This window comes from Oncorhynchus mykiss, chromosome 21 (genome assembly GCF_057628025.1).
Source record: "Oncorhynchus mykiss isolate SJ-2025 chromosome 21, ASM5762802v1, whole genome shotgun sequence".
Lineage (NCBI taxonomy): Eukaryota > Metazoa > Chordata > Actinopteri > Salmoniformes > Salmonidae > Oncorhynchus > Oncorhynchus mykiss.
The window spans coordinates 40,626,859-40,645,786 of NC_143042.1; the positions used below are offsets into that span (position 1 = coordinate 40,626,859).

Here is an 18,928-nt window from a genome sequence, read left to right on the forward strand (position 1 = left end):
TTCTGACAGGTTGCACCGCTGCCTAGTGTGGCAACTTCTCGGCCTCTGACCGCAAGGCACTACAGGGTAGTGCGCACGGCCCAGTACATCACCGGGGCCAAGCTTCCTGCCATCCAGGACATCTATACCAGGCGGTGTCATAGGAATGCCCTAAAAATTGTCAAAGACTCCAGCAACCCTAGTCATAGACTGTTCTGTCTGCTACCACACTGCAAGTGGTACCGGAGCGCCAAGTCTAGGTCCAAGAGGTTTCTAAACAGCGTCTATCCCCTAAGCCATAAGACTCCGGAACAGCTAATGAAAGGGCTACCAAGACTATTTGCATTGCCCCCACACCCCTCTTATACGCTGCTGCTACTCTGTTATTATCTATGCATAGTCACATTAATAAATCTACCTACATGTACTCATTACCTCAATTACCTCGACACCGGTGCCCCCACACATTGACTATGTCCCGGTAACCCCTGTATATAGCACCGATATTGTCATTTACTGCTGCTCTTTAATTATTTGTTATTCTTATCTCTTACCTTTTTTATAGCTATTTTCTTTTACATTTTGGGCTTGTAAGTAAGCATTTCACTGTAAGGTCTACTACACCTGTTGTATTCAGCGCATGTGACAAATACAATTTGATTTGATTTGACAAGATTACTGTTGTTTATTATAGACTATATTACTTGATCTTGTTCCTCTATCGCCAAAAGGAAACAATGTGAACAGCAGCTGACAGTGTCAAAATAACCATTGTTAGGCTACATTTGCTCATGAATTATAGGAAAACCATATACACCTTTAAAATGTTTAGCCTGCTGCTACCAACGTCAGGTTTGTCAGACTGAAAGACTTAACATCTCACAATGCTTTCATATACGATACACTACAACTTAATTTGGGATCATTTAGAGTTGATCGTAAATGTCAGAGACAATAACTATTGTAGTGGATACAGACCCATGGGTAATAGTGGGACAAGCAATAAGTCTCACACCTGTGGGATTTTGTTTTTTGAGTGTGTGTGTGTGTGTTGGCGTACTCTGTGGAACAGAGTGGTATACTACATAGCTGGATCAATGAGTTAGCCAGCTAACTTTGATAAACAACCAGAAATAACTGTAGATTTTCTGGTTCATTAAGAAAATTAAAATTAGATATGTTTTTTTTTCGGTTGTTAAGTCAAATAGACTAGGGTTTCCCAAACTCAGTCCTGGCCCCCTGCCCAGGTGCATGTTTTGGCTTTTGCCCTAGCACAACACAGCTGATTCAAATAACCGACTCATCAAGCTTTGATTATTTGAATCAGCTGTGTATTGCCAGGGCAAAAAGAAAAGAAGTGCACCCAGGGGGCCTCAGGACAGAGTTTGGGAAGCCCTGAATCAGGCCATACCTTTTTAAAGTTTCTTTCTGACTTTTTGGGCAAGTTCGTTGGCAAACTCATTGATCCTGCTTTCTAGTATACCCCTCTTTTGTCTCTGTCTGCTGAAATTCCCTTATGGTTGGGAATGGAGCTGTCTTCCTGCTTCTCAAATATAAGTCTATTGTTACACTGCGAATGTGTGTTGACATAAGAAATCCAGGTTGAAGCATCTCTGGGTTCCAGTGCTTACCTGTGACAAATATGCAAACAGCAAGTTGGTGTGGCAGTGACAAATCTTCTTGCCAAAATAGGACAGTCCAGCTGTTTTCTTTTTATTATAAGAACCTTATTAATACCAGCATGTAAGTGTTTTTTGTTATAGTTTTAAATTGTAACAGTTTAATCACGACAACCTTTTTTTCAGAACCCTGATATGTCTGGTCCTACCTGGCCGCCTCAGAAGACTCCGGGTAGCCCGGAGAGACCCGTCCCCCAGATGTCCGACTCTGGACCAGCCGGGTACAGACAGCCGCCCAAGAAGGTCTCCTCGGACGCCCGGCCCAAGTATGTGGTCCATGACCAGAACAGAGGAGGAGGAATGGCCACTAGGTACTTGGCTACAAGATCCACAGGTAAGAACATGGTGGTGGGCCTTACATTACACTGGGCTTGTCTTGTGTGAAACCTTGCTATTATGAACTTGTGATGGACTATTGTGAAAATCAGAAGTCCGTTATTCTGTAGCTCAAGCCTTGGAGTAGAGCGTTGGACCTGACACACTACTGAGTACATCAACGCCTTTGGTGATTAGTTCTTGACGTAAATAAACATCTGGATGTAAATAAATGTTTGTCATGTGATTAATGTTAAGTGTGTACCCTGTGGTTACTAAGTCTTGTTTGTAAATGTAAAGTGCACTGTTTTGTATGTGTTCTACAGCTGGGCCCATGCAGTACCACCACCAAGAGGACCCAGGGTTTCACCCTAAATCTATTGACCACTACTACCAACCACCTCCCCAAGGGCTTGAAGAAGACCAATCATTGAACCCTCACATGGAGCTCTACCAGCTGATGGTAGGTTGTAATTGCTTCTGTATCCTGGAATTCCCACTGATTATTGGTCCATTTCACCATGGTGTTTATTTTAGTTTCTAAGCAAAGATTTGTAGTAATGTAAAATTGTTATGAAGCCAGATATTGCTCATAATGTCCAATACTAAAATGTATTGGGACACATTTTCCCATTTATACATTTTCTACCTATCCATCTTTTTCTGTTGTGACCCTGTTACATTAAAGCACCAGGGACCTCCTAAGAAGTTGATTGGACACCACTCCAACAGTGATGCAGAGATTGACTCGCTCACATGCATGCTGGCCGATCTGGACAGCCATCCACAAAACAGTGCACAGGTAGGGTACCTGACTGAATCTTAATACAGAAACCTTTGACGTTGTTTATTATTTTCATATCTGTCTGAAAGTGTTCCTGGCTCCTGTGGATATTTAGGCCTCGGTCATTAGTTGCATTGTAAGGAATGCATAATAAAATATATATTTATGGTCCCTTTCCATTCTTTCGTAGCTTAATGACACTGACCACATCTCAGGGGATCGCTACAAAGCCTCAGCCCAGCCAGGAGCATCCGCTCAGGGCAGGCCGTCCATGGGTTTCCTCCCTCACCCCCAACCCCAGTACCGTCGTACACCCCCATACCCCAGTGATCCCCAACAGGGTCTCCAGTACTTCCCCCAGCCACACTACACCGATGCCCAGGTCTCCAAACGGTACCCCCAGCCTGTCCCCGCCTCCTACACTACCGCCCTTACTGGCCCGAGGTTCAGTGTCCAGGTCAAAACAGCCCAGCCTGTCACCTACTCCCAGACTGGTAGGCAAGCCGTGCATGCTTACACCCCTCCCTCACCCCGCCAGCACGTGTTGCGGTCCCCACCCAAGAATCAGACTGGCCCCCAGGGCTGGTTCCCTCCCCACCCTGCATCCCAAGTCCAGGAGCTGCAATTTGAGAGGGGTTACAAGGGGAGTGTCGCAGGGTCTGGAGGGATAGTCACCCAGTGGCCCATGTCCAATAGAGGCCCAGAGACTCATCAATCAGGGTCAGGCTCGGCACCAAGCTCCGCCTATCAGCCCAGTAAGGTGAGTGTCTGGAGTTTTTTTTCTTCTTTCCTTTAGGGGCGGATAAGCTTAATTTTGCAGCAAGATGCTTCCATCAATGTAAACGTCTACTGTTTTTGGAGCCTCTTAAGGTAAACTATGGTCCTTTTTGAATACTTGTATCTTCAGTCTCTTGGTTTCACTGATCTAAATGGGAAAGTAAAATCTCTATGCTGACTTTTCTGGAAAATGTTCATATATTTGTCCAGCAGGGGACAGCAGCTCCGAGGCCAGAGGAGGAGTTGGTCCAGCTCACTAAGAAGTTTGTGTATGACATGAATCATCCCCTTACAGAGGAAGACTTTGGTATGTTCCAATTTCTTTCTAATAAAATTGTATGTCCTTTGTGTTGACTGGACTGTTATTTACATCATCATTTCCCCTTTTGTGACAGTTAATTTCAATGCCACAATATGTCCCTTTTCTCCCCTTTCTATTCATACTACCAGGTCGCTGTGCACGTTGCGGCAACGACGTCCTTGGCGACGGCAGTGGCTGTATCGCCATGGAGCAGGTGTTCCACCTGGAGTGTATAACTTGCATCACCTGCCACACCCATCTCCGGGGGAAAACGTTCTACGCCCTGGACAAGCAGAGCTACTGCGAGAGCTGTTATATTGTGAGTGGCTGTCACTGACTGTTATCTTTCTGTATTGAGAAGGCTCTTCTCCCTCTTTTGTTCTACATTTATTTTTAAGCAGTATTCTCTCAATTCATCAGTGTATCTCCATCTTTTTTGTTCTTTCTTGCCATCTATATCCGTAGCTATTGGATTCTCACTCGCACTATTCTGTCTGAACCTGTGCCAACCCTCTCCCTCTCCCCTCAGAGTATCCTAGAGCGCTGCTTTATGTGCTCCAAGCCCATCCTGGACCGTGTCCTGCGGTCCATGGGCAAGGCCTACAATGCGCGCTGCTTCAACTGCGTGGCGTGTGGCTGCTCCCTGGATGGTGTGCCCTTCACAGTGGACGCCACCTACCAGATCCACTGCATGGACGACTTTTACAGGTCAGCAACACGGATAGACCACACTTACTCAGCGCCAGATACTGACTTTACTTTTAGTTTTTTTTTACCCTCAATTTCAATATCCACTTGGTAGTTAGTCTTGTCATATCGCTGCAACTCCTAAACTGTCTCGGGAGAGGCGACGATTGAGAGCCGTGCGTCATCCGGAACGACCCCGCCAAGCCGCACTGCTTCTTGACACACTGCTCATGTATCCCGGAAGACCGCTGCACCAATGTGTCGGAGGAAACACCGTAGAACTGGCGACGGTGTCAGCGTGCATGCTCCCAGCCTGCAGCTGGAGTCGTTAGAGTGCGATGGGATAAGGACATCCATGCCAGCCAAACCCTCCCCTAGCCCGGACGACGCTGGGCCAATTGTGCTCCACCTCTCTGGTCTCGAACCCTAGTTTTAGTGACGCCTCAAGCAGTGCCTTAGACTGCTGCTCCACTCAGGAGACCACTGACTGTACATTAGGAATGTAATCAAATGGAACACTAGCACAACAATCAGATATAATAATCTGTCCAATAGACCCATGTCTAAAACTTAAACTCGTTAAGTGTAATTCAGAGATTACTTGATCAATTAATCTCTGAATTACACTTTGAGATTTCAAGTTTTACACATGTCTATTGGACAGATTTATTATATCTGATTGTTGTTAGTTTTCCACCCTCTGAGCTCTGTTATTGTTGACGCTGGTGCTTCCTGTCCCACACAGGAAGTTTGCCCCTCGCTGCTCAGTGTGTCGCCATGTCATCGTGCCTGAGCCGGGCCAGGATGCGGCGGTCAGTATAGTGGCGCTGGGCCGCAGCTTCCACGTCAACTGCTATGTGTGTGAGGTGAGTGGTCACTGTGTGTTACTAGAATAGGTCACTCAAGTTGAATGATGTTCACAGTTTGGCAGGCCTTCACATCAAATGTACACAGCCCCCTCAGTTGATCCTAATCCAGTGTTCCTGGATTGACCTTGTTTTCTCTGTCCCCTCCAGGAGTGTGGTCTGCTCCTGTCCTCTGAGGGTGAGGAGCGAGTCTGTTACCTCCTGGATGGTCACATCCTATGTCAGGGCTGCAGTGCCCGGCACATCCAGATCCCCTCACCCAAAAATCTCCACTGACTGATAACCAACTAGGAAGTCACCTCTGACTTTTAACCAATGACTTTTCCATTACTTTAATCTGCACTGCGGTAGAAGTTGCCCTAAGTAATAGATCTGGAATCAGTTATACTCTTATTCATAACCACAAGTGGGAAATATTAATCTGACTTGAGATCAGTGTCGAAGGGTAACGTCATCCCAGTTCACTTTTATCCTCTCATAGCCTTTCTTTATACTTCAGATGCCCAAAGCTGAGGAATCAGTAGTAGTTGGCCTACTATTGAACCTCAATCTGACAGTCGTCATTATTTAATTTCCCTTGACCAGGTTTATTTGTACAGGTTCAAGACAGGGTATTGAAACATGGATTGACAAATAGTTCGACCCCTTTCTTTATCCTCTGCTTTACACTATCACATATATATTCTCGACCCCCTGCTCCCTTTCTACTACGCCCTATCCCCTACCCCTCAGTCCCATAGCAGTACTGTATAGAGCCCCTGACCTGCTGGCAGCAGGGGCTGCACTACCCCAAACCCTTGGTTGCATCACTGCTCATCTCTCACGCACTATCCTACATGTTGCACACTGTCTGTCACGCACTATCCTACATGTTGCACACTGTCTGTCACGCACTATCCTACATGTTGCACACTGTCTGTCACGCACTATCCTACATGTTGCACACTGTCTGTCACGCACTATCCTACATGTTGCACACTGTCTGTCACGCACTATCCTACATGTTGCACACTGTCTGTCACGCACTATCCGACATGTTGCACACTGTCTGTCACGCACTATCCTACATGTTGCACACTGTCTGTCACGCACTATCCTACATGTTGCACACTGTCTGTCACGCACTATCCTGCCAGACCCAGGTGGGACATGGAAGGAGCTCCATGGAAAATAAAGATTGATAGATATTCACAATGTGGAGGATCATAAGTAGGAAAATGAGGTGATATTGAGGAAGAGGATAATGAGGAATACAATGTCTTCCTGGCTGTTGGGTAACAGTCCAGATAATGGAACATATATTTTGTATACCACTAAAGTTAATAACCGTGCTGATCTGCCTCATAAGCAAAGTGCACATATGCAAAATATTTCTGTGACCTGCGTTTATATTGCAGGTGGTTTTGGTTGTGGAGTGAATGTGTTTGGAGACCAAGTGGGTGTAGTCAGTGTTGTGCAGTGAAGAGTTTTTAGAAAATAGATGGTAAGAAAGATTGGTTAGAGAACGAGATCACTGAAGTTAATGCTTTGATCTTAACAGTTTTGATTTTCAATGCAACCTTTTTTATTTTACTAGTTAACCACACTAATTTAGAATGACGGCCTTCCCCAGCCGAACCCGGATGACGCTGGGCCAATTGTGCGCTGCCCTATGGGACTCCCAATCACGGCCGGATGTGATACAGCCTGAAAATGAACCAGGGACTGTAGTGACGCCTCTTGCACTGATATGCAGTGCATTAGACCGCTGCACCACTCGAGAGCCCTTATGCAGGCTTTCATATAATGATATCTGGCACCACATGTCATAACATCATATTTTATAACACAGGACAGTGATTTCCATAATGATATTTGGTACTGCATTTTAGAGTATACGTTACTTGTATACCAGTCCAAACTCCCTCTTTTTTAAAAAATGTGAATGCGCTTTTTAAATATTTTTCCTTGTTTAACATTTGGGTTGATTTTTGATACTTTACAATGATGACTAAGGCACAATGAAGTCTGCTTGCCATTGTCTTACTGAGAAACCGGGTTCTCCATACTGGCCACGTGGGCTGAGAATGTCCTCTTGTGTTCATTATGGGTTTTTGCTTAAGCTTAGCCTTAGGAGTATGATTTGTGCTGCTAATCCCCGTCAAAGCACTATCGGCCATGTTTAAGTAACTCTAACATTTGAATTATTCACACATTGTGTTGAAAGTGTCTTAGAGATTCTTCATCCCGCTGTCATCTGTTTTGAATGTAAAAACTGCTAGTATGATTTGATGGTTTTGAAGCTTCCCTTCTGACTACAAGACCCTTTAAAATATCAATTATATTGTTTTCTTTGTCCAGAATCATGTTTTGTTTCTGTATTTGATTCTTCTAAGAGTATAGGTCAATGAGCACAATGATACGAAGGTCCTTGTTTTGAGCCCTATAAGTTGCATTTTTCACTTATTTATTTCAACTCCTGTTGTGCTGCTATTGTCACAAAGTTGATGTTTATCTGTGATTATGAGGGTAAGGGTCATCACTTTGTTTTTCACTGTGTAAATTTGTTCCACAACATTTTATTGATAAGTACTGCAGAATAATCATATTTATGCATGAGAGGAATAGACTGAGCAGGTGGTTTGTACAATTTGACTCAAGTTAGAAGTAGGTGTGTGAATTATTAGCTTTTTTCCCCCCCTTTAATGCCAATTGATCATACTACATAGACAATAAACCATCATTTTTCATCAAACTACACCATGTGTATGTCTTTTGATAGACCGCTGTACTAGACCCCAACCTATTCAGTATTATTACACATGACAACCTATGGAAAGGCACCATACTTAGCTTAATGTTCTCCAAAGTTTATTTGATTTTGAGTTCAAGCATAACCAACATTCTAGGTCTTAAACAATGCAACAAAACAAGTAGTGGTAATTTACAGTACCTGTGTGACATTGTAAGAAATAGGTCTTTAAATGATCCAACGGGAAGAAGAGGGGCTGCTTGGTGATGGTGAGGAGGCGGGCTAACATGATGTGAAGGTCTTCCAATAGAAGTTCCGGCATCCTGCCTTGCGTTCCCGTTGGTTGAGGGGTAGCTGGCGCACCACCTCCGACCTCACCCAGAGTGCTGCCTCCAGGTCTGGTAGAACCTCGTTTTCCCCTGCTACTGTGGTCATCAGGTCCAACATCTTCAGCAGGAGGATGTGGGAGAGGTCCTGTAGAGTACAATAGAATAAAATACAACTACAGAAACCACTGGCACCATGGATATGGCCATATATACTTGATCTTCTTTGTTGCCAGACTCCATAACATGATGGGTTTTCATGGGACCACTTCTGTCAGTTATTCAAGGACCAAGACATTAGAAGCTTCATGAAATCATTTAACAAGTACAAGTTACGGTCATTTAATCTGACCAGTCCTCTTGAAATGGTATCATTTTTGAGTTGACAATATTACAGAAAATCTTTCAAGAATGAATAAAAAACAATATACACACTTTCTGTGGAATACCTGGTTCTAACATGTTTAAACCTGGTTCTAACATGCATCCTTTGTCCTTGTGGCACAAGCCATAGATCTCGCACTTGTGGGATTATGCGGTTTTTTTGAGTGTGTGTTGGTTCACTCTGTGGAACATAGTGGTATACTACATAGCTGGATCAATGAGATAGCTAACTTTGATAAACAATCAGAAATTTCTGGTTCATTAAGGAAGTTAAACTTAGATATGTTTCAGTTATTGAGTCAATTGACCAGGGTTTCCCAAACACGGTCATGCCCCGCCCCCAGGTGAATGTTTTGGCTTTTGCCCTAGCACTACACAGCTGATTCCAATAACTGACTCATCAAGCTTTGATTATTTGTATCAGCTGTGTAATGCTAGGGTAAAAATAAAAAACTTGCACCCAGGGAAGCTCTGAATCAGCCCATTACCCATTTCAAGGTTCTTTCCAAAGAATAACCATTCTTTCTGACTATTTAGGCAAGTTAGCTGCTTAACTCATTGAACCTGCTTTGTGGTATACTCTTGTCTCTGTCTGCTGGAATTCCCTGATGGTTGGGAGTGTCGCTGTCTTCCTGCTTCTCAACTATAAGCCTATTGTTTAACTGCGTATGTGAGTTGACATAAGAAATCCAGGTTGAAGCATCTTTGGATTTTCAGTGCTTACCTGTGACCTAAATATGCAATCAGCAAGTATGTTGGTGTGGCAGTGACAGGAAATCTTCTTGCCAAAATATTAGTGCATCTTTTAAAAAAAAAATTCTTATGAGAATCTTATTATTACCAACATGCAAGTGTTTTGTTATCGTGTAACTGTTTAATCACGACAACCTTTTTTTCAGAACCCTGACATGTCTGGTCCTAGCCGGCTGCCTCCGAAGACTCCTGGTAGCCCGGAGAGACCCGTCCCCCAGATGTCCGACTCTGGACCAGCCGTGTACAGACAGCCGCCCAAAAAGGTCTCCTCAGACACCCGGCCCAAGTATGTGGTCTATGACCAGACCGAAGGAGGAATGGCTACTGGACCCACAGGTAAGAACACAGTGGTGGGCCTTACATTACACTGGGCTTGTCTTGTGTGAAACCTTGCTATAATGAGAACTTGTGATGGACTATTGTGAAAATCAGCGGTCCGTTATTCTGTAGCTCAAGCCTTGTAGTAGAGCGTTGGACCTGACACACTACTGAGTACATCAACACCTTTGGTGATTAGTTCTTGATGTAAATAAACATCTTGATGTAAATAAACGTTTGTCATGTGATTAATGTTAAGTGTGTACCCTGTGGTTACTAAGTCTTGTTTGTAAATGTAAAGTGCACTGTTTTGTATGTGTTCTACAGCTGGGCCCATGCAGCACCACCACCAAGAGGACCCAGGGTTTTACCCTAAATCTAATGACCACTACTACCAACCACCTCCCCAAGGTCTCGATGAAGACCAATCCTTGAACCTTCACATGGAACGCTACCAGCTGATGGTAGGTTGTAATTGCATCTGTAGCCTGGAATTCTCACTGTCTTGGTCCAGTTCTCTGGTGTTTGGTGTAGTTTCCAGGCAAAGATTTGTAGTAATGTAATTTTGTTATGGAGCCTGAAATTGCTCAGAATATTCAAATAAAAATGTATTGGGACAAACACTTTTCTACACTTCCTCTACCTATCCATCTCCTCCTGTTCTGACATTATTTATGAAGGCACCCATCTTTTTTTTCCAGCACTGGGTAACTCCTGAGAAGCTGATTGGACACCACTCCAGCAGTGATGCAGAGATTGACTCACTCGCCTGCATGCTGGCTGATCAGGACAGCCATACACTAAACGGCACACAGGTAGTCTACCTGACTGACTACATTGGACTGTGGAGTAAACGATTCCTCCAAAACATAAACATGTGACTTTGTATTTTCCTATCTGTCTGAAAGTGTTTCACTGGGTCCTCTGGATATTTATGCCTTGGTTTGTAAGGAATGCATAAAATTATTATCCATTATTTCGCAGCTGTACCACAATGTGCCTTACAACAAATACATCTTGGGGGACCACTACAGACCCTCAGCCCAGCCAGGAGCCCCATCTCAGGGAGAGCCGTTTATGGGTTTCCCACCTCAGTCCACGGACCATTCTACACCCCCGAACCCCAGTGATCCCCACCAGGGTCTCCAGTACTTCCCCCAGCCAGATGACAACGACACCCAGGTCTCCAAATCCTACCCCCAGCCTGTCCCTGCCTCCTACAATACCGCCTCCACCCATACTGGCCCAAGGTTCAGTTTTCAGGTCAAAACAGCCCAAACTGTCACCTACTTCCAGACTGGTAGGCAAGCTGGGCAGGCTTACACCCCTCCCCCACACCGCCAGCATGCATTGTGGTCCCCGCCCAAGAATCAGACTGGCCCCCAGGGCTGGTTCCCTCCCCACCCTGCATCCCAAGTCCAGGAGCTGCACTCTGAGAGGGGTTACAAGGGGAGTGCCGCAGGGTTTGGAGGGAGAGATAACCAGTGCCCCACATCCAATGGAGTCACAGAAACTCACCAGTCAGGCTCGGCACCAAGCTCCACCTATCAGCCCAGCAAGGTGAGTGTCTGGAGTTCAGACATCTAATGTTTGTGGTGTCTCTTTTTTTTTTAAGGTAAACTATGGTCCTTTTTTGAATACTTGTATCTTCAGTCTCTTGGTTTCACGGATCTAAATGGGAAAGTAAAATCTCTATGATTTTTCTGGAAAATATTCATATTTGTCCAGCAGGGGACAGCAGCTTCGAGGCCAGAGGAAGAGTTGGGCCAGCCCACTAAGAAGTTTGTGTATGACATGAATCATCCCCCGACAGAGGAAGACTTTGGTATGTTCCGATTTCTTTCTAATAAAATTGCATGTCCTTTGTTGCCTCGGCTGTTATTTACATCATAATTTCCCCTTGGGCGACTCAGTTGAATTCCACAATATGTCCCTCCCATTTGTCTCCTCGCTTCTCCCCTTTCCCACCATACTTCCAGGTTGCTGTGCACGTTGCGGCGACAAAGTCCTTGATGACGGCAGCGACTGTATCACCATGGAGCAGGTGTTTCATGTGGATTGTTTCACCTGTGTCACCTGCCAGGCTCATCTCCGGGGGCAACCTTTCTACGCTATTGACAAGCAGAGCCACTGCAGGAGCTGTTACATTGTGAGTGGCTGTCACTAACTGTCCTCTTTTTGTATTGAGAAGGCTTGTCTCTTTATGTTCTACAGTTCCTTTTAGTAGTGTTCTCTCAATTCATCAGTTGATCTCTTTTGCTCTCTTGCAGTCTATCCTTATCTATTGGATTTTCATTCACACTATTCTGTCTGAACCTGTGCCAACCCTCTCCCTCCCCCCTCAGAGTGTCCTAGAGCGCTGCTGCATGTGCTCCAAGCCCATCCTGGACCGTGTCCTGTGGTCCATGGGCAATGCCTACCACCCGCGCTGCTTCAACTGTGTTGTGTGTGGCTGCTGCCTGGATGGCGTGCCCTTCACCGTGGACGCCACCTCCCAGATTCACTGTATAGACGACTTCCACAGGTCAGAAACACGGATAGACCACACTGACAGTACTCGGTGGCAGATACTGACTATTTTTTTTTTTACCCCTATTTTCATATCCAATTGGCAGTTAGTCTTGTCCCATCACTGCAACTCCCGTACGGACTCGGGATAGGCGAGAGCCGTGCGTCCTCCGAAACCCGGCCCTTCCAAGCCGTGCTGCTTCTTGACACACTGCTCGCTTAACCTGGAAGCACGCCACACCAATGTGTCGGTGGAAACACCGTAGAACTGGTGACTGTGTCAGCGTGCATGCTCCCGGCCTTCCACAGGAGTCGTTAGAGCACTATGGGATAAGGACATCCGTGCCAGCCAAACCCTCCGCTAACCCGGATGATGCTGGGCCAATTGTGTGCCGCCTCACAGATCTCGAACCCTGGTCTTCAGTGACGCCTAAAGCAGTGCCTTATACTGCTGCGCCACTGATTTACTTTAGGCAGGCAATCAACTGAAACACTAGCACAACAATCCGATATCTGTCCAATACTCATGACTAAAACTAAATTGCACTTTACGAGTTTAAGTTTTAGACATGAGTCTTTTGGAACGATTATCTGTTTATTGTTAGTGTTGACACTGGTGCTTCCTGTCCTACACAGGAAGTTTGCCCCTCGCTGCTCAGTGTGTGGCCAGGCCATCATTCCCGGACCGGGCCAGGATGAGACTATCAGTATAGTGGCGCTGGACCGCAACTTCCACGTCAACTGCTATGTGTGTGAGGTGAGTGGTCACTGTTAGTTAAACAGGTCACTCAAGTTGAATGATGTTGGCAGGCTATCACATCAAATGTACACAAACCCCCTCAGTTGCACCTAATCCAGTGTTCCTGGATTGACCCTGTGGATTTTCTTTGTCCCCTCCAGGAGTGTGGTCTGCTCCTGTCCTCTGAGGGTGAGGAGCGATGCTGTTACCCCCTGGACGGTCACATCTTGTGTAAGGGCTGCAGCGCCCAGCACATCCTGAACCCCTCAGCCAAAATCTCAACTGACTGCTAACCAACTAGGAAGTCACCTCTGACCTTTAACCGATGACCCCCACTCAACCCTTCCATTACTTTCACCTCCTCTGGGGTAAAAGTTGGCCTAAAAAACAGATCTGGAATGAACCTTAACAAGGGGAGATGTTAAACTGACTTGAGATCAGTGTCAAAGAACAACTTCATCCCCCTTCACTTTTATCAGCTCATGGCTTATCTTTGGGCATCTGAAGAATAAAGCTGAGGGCTGCACTACCCCCCCCCCCCCTCCCTGTTCAAACCTTTGATTGCACCACTGCTCATCTCACACTATCCTGCATGTTGCACATTGTCTCACACACACTTTCCTGCATGTTGCGCACCCTCACACACACCATCCTGCCAGACACCGATGGGATTGACATTGTGGAGATATTGATGTTGTGGAGGATAAGTAGGAAAATGAGGTGATATTGAGGATAATGAGGAATACTGTGTCTTCCTGGCTGTGGGGTAACTGACCAGTCCAGGTATTGGAACATATATTTTGTATACCACTAAAGTCAATAACCGTCCTGAACTGCCTCATAAACAAAGTGCACATATGCAAAGTATTTCTGTGACTGAGTTTATATTGCAGGTGTTTTTGGTTGTGGAGTGAATGTGTTTGGAGACCTTTCATTGAAGACCAAGTGGGTGTAGTCAGTGTGTTGTGCAGTGAATTGAGTTTTTAGGAAGATTGATTAGAGCGAACAAGATCACTGACGTCATTGCTTTGATCTCATTGGATGTTACTACGTAACTTAATCTGTCAATATAATTAAATCTTGAACCACATGTCAGAACGTAACACATTTTATTCTGCAGGACAGTGATTTGTAAACACAACTGGTACTGCGTTTCAGAGAATGTTGCTTGTATACCAGTCCAAACCCTATCTTTTAATATGTGAAAGTGCTTTTTAGATATTTTTCCTTTTAACACTTGGGTTGATTTTCTACTTTAATATGAAGATGAATGCGGCGCAGTAAAGTATGCTCTTCTTACTGAGAAAGGGGAATCTCCATGCTTGTCACGTGTAAGCTTAGCATTAGGAGTTTGCTTTGTTGGCCGTGTTTAAGTAACTCTGCGACATTGTAGTTATTCACACATTGTGTTGTAATTTCTCCTTGAGATTCTCCATCCCGCTGTCTTTGTTTTAATGTAGAAACTGCTAGTATGTTTTGAAGCCTCTCTTCTGACTAAAATACCCTTAAAATCAATTATATTGTTTTCTTTGTCCAGAATCATGTGTTTCAGTATTTGATTCTTCTCAGCGTATAGGTCAATGAGCACATTATGGTCCCTGTGTTGAACAGCATTTTTCACTAACTGCTATTGTCACTAAGATGTTTGTGATTATGAGGGTAATGGTCATCACTTTGTAACTGTTTAATTTTATGTTCCACTGCAGAATAATGATAATTGTCTGAGGAATGGACTGGGCAGGTTTGTACAATTTGACTTGCGTATGAAGTAGGTGTGTGAATAATTTGCTTTTTTTTTTTCTTTAATGCCGGTTTGTAGTATTATCAAAGACAATAAACCATATTTTATTAAACTACACCATGTGTATGTCTTTTGATAGCCCACTGTATTAGTCCCCAACCAATTCAGTGTTATTACACATGACAACCTATGGAAAGGCGACATACTTAGTAGAACATCGAACTAAGTTCATTTGATTTGAGGTCGAGCACAACCAATCTAGGTCTTCAACATTGCAACCAATTAAGTAGCTGTCATTTTCAGTACCTGTGACATTGTAAGAAATAGGTCTTTAACCTCAAGGCTCAGACCCCTTTGACCCCCACCCACTAGATGGCAGCAGTGCGTGTGTAGAATTTAAGTCTGATCCAATGACCCATTATTTCTGTTCAATGTATCAAGACTGCCCAAATGTGTATTTTAACTGTGCACAAACAATAGCGTTATAGTGCAGTTAGATTAACAAGAATGTAATCTTTCGGCCAATATCAGATGTCTATGTACTGGGAAATGTTCTTGTTACTTACAACTTCAGGCTAATGCGATTAGCATGATGTTAGTTCAACCGTCCTGCAGGGGACCCACCAATCCTAAAGAAGTTTAAATTAAATGATCCAACATGGAGGGGTTTGAAAGAATGCCAAATCATTTGAATGCAGGGAGGGCCAGGGACATTTGTTCACAATGCAGACATATTGGATGGATGAGACACATTTTACCATGTGTCGTTAGCACGGCTACAATGTGGGCACTATCAATGTGGAGAAGATCTGGACAAAGGACTCATGTAAGAACTAGGAATAAATTAGGCTATTGACAAGTTATTCAGCGACTCACCTTGTCCTTGGTTGTGTCTGCTCTCTGTAGTGCATTTAGCACATCTCTGTGTGGAGCGATGCTGACCCTCGCTAGCAACACTGAAGCAGAGCCACCAGTAACACCTGTAGCTGAGAACACAGCATCTACCCTGTCCGTATGTTTGACTATTGATTCAAATGTATATCGATTGTGTCCTTCAATGCTATATTCAGCAGCAATAATCTTAGACTGGATGTCCAACAATAACCAGCCTAGAGTGGAGAACAAAACAAATGGCTGGATCTGAGAGAAGGAAGGTTGTTTGGTCCACATACAAAACACAGCCCCGTTGAAGTTGCACGTAACATTGGCGCCCTCAAAATATAGATTTCTTCATCCTTGGATCACCCTCCCTTGGACCAATACAGGGATGTGATTTGTTCCCTGTACAGTGCACTACTTTTGACCAGGGCCCTGTCTGAAATGGCACCCTATTGGGAATAGTAAAGGCACCCCCATCTGAGACTCATTCACAGTCTATCGTTGGTCCAGTGTAAGGTGCTACCAGAGGAGGATGGAGGTTGACGTCCTTCTCAGCCAGTCCCAGTGGTGGTGTGTGTCAGTTGAGATTAGCCCCACCAGCCCAGGTGCGTGTATCTGGAATGATGTGTGGTTCGGATGCCCCACACAGAGCTGCTAATTATATGAAGTGACTCAAATGTTGATTGGAAGGTCTGCCTACTGTCCATTCAAGCCTCAATAACATAAACTAATGAAAATGCTATTTTGTTATTTGAAATATATATTTGTTCAATATTCTAATGTTATCTAAGAACTTCACAAACACAGCCAAGCTATTATTTTTCCGATAGCATATAGTGTATGGCATTTATTAATTGCGTTGTTGAATTGTGGATCAATCCACCAGAGAGGAGGAGCGTAATGAGTTCTGTGGTTGCCATGGCACCGTGAGGTCGTATAACATTTTCCATTACAAACGTTTTGTGTAACTAATTAGCTATTTATTTAGCTTGTTATTATAGTCTGAATAATTTGAATCCCGCACGTTTTCAAGACAGAAGTTAGCTGGCTAGCAATGTTTTGATTTGATTATGCCAACTGTCGGATGGAGAGAAGCCTGAAGGCAGAGGTGGAAAGAGATGACAGATGACTATTACCGTATGGAATCATGGAATAAATTATAAGGCTACTCCTGAATTACTATTGTGTGGTGTGGTTTCTGGCACCTTGTGGGTGCTGCATTTTGGTAGTAGGGAAGAGTAGCTAGCTAGCTAGCTAGTCCAGTGACTGAGTCCTACTACGAAGCCACTGTCACGTCTACTCTGGCTCCTCGCCTCCGGCTGGCGACGTCGCTGGAATACTAACCACCGGTCCTGGGATTCATCATTGCGCGCACCTGGCACTCATCATCATAATTCACACCTGGACCTGATTACCTCCCCTTTATAGGTCCCTCCCTTTGTTCCTTCCTCAGTTGGTATTACCCCTGTGTTCATGTATTCCACTTCTGTTATCGTGGCTTGCTACTTGGTTGTTGTTTTATTAAACGTTTCACCTACACCTGCTTCTCGACTCACAGCGGCTTCATTACAACCACAGATGGCGTGGATGGTGAGACACCATGATAAGTGTTCGGCCTGCTGGCTGCCTGCTCTCAAGCCATTAACAAAGTGTAATTGGGGGCTATTCTTTGGGTGCTGAAGTCAGTCGATTTTGATAAAACAACATTTTATGCAACGTCAGAGCTCCAGTACGACCACACTAGTCGCCACTCAACTCCGCTCAAGTTTAATTGGCTAGGAGACACCTATACATAAATGTAAATTGCTCTAGCGTCTGCTAAATTACATATATTGTGTTACACTTTCTTCATACTGACAAAGTATACTTGGAATGTGTTACAAGTATACTTTAGGTATACTGTAAGTGTATTACAAATATACTTGTAATACATACTTAGTATGCTTTTAGTATATTTTATGTATATTTGTACCTAAGTTTATACAAAGTGTACACAACTGAAGTGCAAAATGCCACTGGTGCACAGTTACATTAAAATTGCCACTCCAGCCACAAGTGCTTTGTGAAAGGCCTGTTCTTATTCCATTCCTTTACTTTGATTGGCATGTATTAGGTAGTTGTTGTGGAATGTCAGTGCTAGATCTCCAGTGTCACTTTGACCTCAAAGTGTAAAATAGTGATGCACCTTCCAGGGTCGGGTCAAATCAAATCACATTTTATTTGTCACATACACATGCTTAGCAAATGTTAATGTGAGTGTAGCGAAATGCTTGTGCTTCTGGTTCTGACAGTGCAGTAATATGTAACAAGTAATCTAACAGTTCCCCAACAACTACCTAAAACACACAAAAGGGGTGAATGGGAATATGTACAGATAAATATATGGATGGCCGAGTGGCATAAGCAAGGTGCAATAGATGGTATAAAATACAGTATATACATATAATATGAGTACTGTAAGATAAGTAAACATGATTAAACTGGCATTATTTAAAGTGGCATTGTTTAATGTGACTAGTGATCCATTTGTTAACGGGGCCAGTGATTGGGTCTCCAAGTAGGCAGCAGTCTCTCTGAGTCAGTGATTGCTGTTTAGCAGTCTGATGGCCTTGAGATAGAAACTGTTATTCAGTCTCTCGGTCCCAGCTTTGATGCACCTGTACTGACCTCGCCTTCTGGATGGTAGCGGGGTAAACAGGCAGTGGCTCGGGTGGATGTTCGGGTGCTATAGGTGTCATGGAGGGCAGGTAGTTTGCCACCGGTGATGTGTTGTGCAGACCGCACCACCCTCTGGAGAACCTTGCGGTTGAGGGAGGAGCAGTTGACGTACCAGGCTGTGATACAGCCCAACAGGAGGCTCTCGATTGTGCATCTGTAAAAGTTAGTCAGGGTTTTGGGTGACAAGCAACATTTCTTCAGCCTCCTGACGTTGAAGAGGCATTGTTGCGCCTTCTTCACCACACTGTCTGTGTGGGTGGACTATTTCAGTTTGTCGTTGATGTGTACGTTGAATAAATAAAAAATATCCACTTTCTCCACTTCTGTCCCTTCGATGTGGATAGGGGATTCCCTGTCATCATGGTATGCTAGTTATGATTTCCTACAATCGCAATGAATATGATAATGTCTCTACAATTGCGTACTCTAAAAATAGCCTATCA

At 44.3% G+C, this 18,928-nt stretch overlaps 2 protein-coding genes and 1 pseudogene across 7 annotated transcripts; 2 read left to right on the top strand and 1 right to left on the bottom strand.

Annotated features, from left to right (window-relative positions):
• Positions 1–1,337: 1,337 nt before the first annotated feature.
• LOC149973248 (thyroid receptor-interacting protein 6-like) lies at positions 1,338–8,125 on the top strand. Of its 2 annotated transcripts, none has more exons than XM_090214662.1 (10): positions 1,338–1,419; positions 1,785–1,992; positions 2,300–2,436; positions 2,662–2,775; positions 2,948–3,517; positions 3,745–3,841; positions 3,985–4,154; positions 4,365–4,543; positions 5,268–5,388; positions 5,539–8,125. In XM_090214662.1, the coding sequence occupies exons 2-10, from the start codon at positions 1,794–1,796 to the stop codon at positions 5,662–5,664; spliced, it is 1,713 nt and encodes a 570-aa protein (XP_090070788.1). In that variant the 5' UTR covers positions 1,338–1,419; positions 1,785–1,793; the 3' UTR covers positions 5,665–8,125. The 2 variants fall into 2 exon arrangements, with proteins under 2 accessions (XP_090070788.1, XP_090070789.1); XM_090214663.1 differs by having other exon boundaries at positions 3,748–3,841; positions 5,539–5,766.
• Positions 8,126–8,377: 252 nt separating this feature from the next.
• Positions 8,378–15,889, bottom strand: LOC149973249 (somatostatin-1B-like; annotated as a pseudogene).
• On the top strand, positions 9,268–14,998 carry LOC110500597 (thyroid receptor-interacting protein 6). Of its 5 annotated transcripts, none has more exons than XM_036958005.2 (10): positions 9,268–9,366; positions 9,729–9,918; positions 10,228–10,364; positions 10,602–10,715; positions 10,885–11,460; positions 11,629–11,725; positions 11,880–12,049; positions 12,246–12,424; positions 13,045–13,165; positions 13,309–14,998. In XM_036958005.2, the coding sequence occupies exons 2-10, from the start codon at positions 9,738–9,740 to the stop codon at positions 13,438–13,440; spliced, it is 1,707 nt and encodes a 568-aa protein (XP_036813900.2). In that variant the 5' UTR covers positions 9,268–9,366; positions 9,729–9,737; the 3' UTR covers positions 13,441–14,998. The 5 variants fall into 5 exon arrangements, with proteins under 5 accessions (XP_036813900.2, XP_036813901.2, XP_036813898.2 ...); XM_036958006.2 differs by having other exon boundaries at positions 9,283–9,495; XM_036958003.2 differs by having other exon boundaries at positions 9,284–9,499.
• Positions 15,890–18,928: the final 3,039 nt, after the last annotated feature.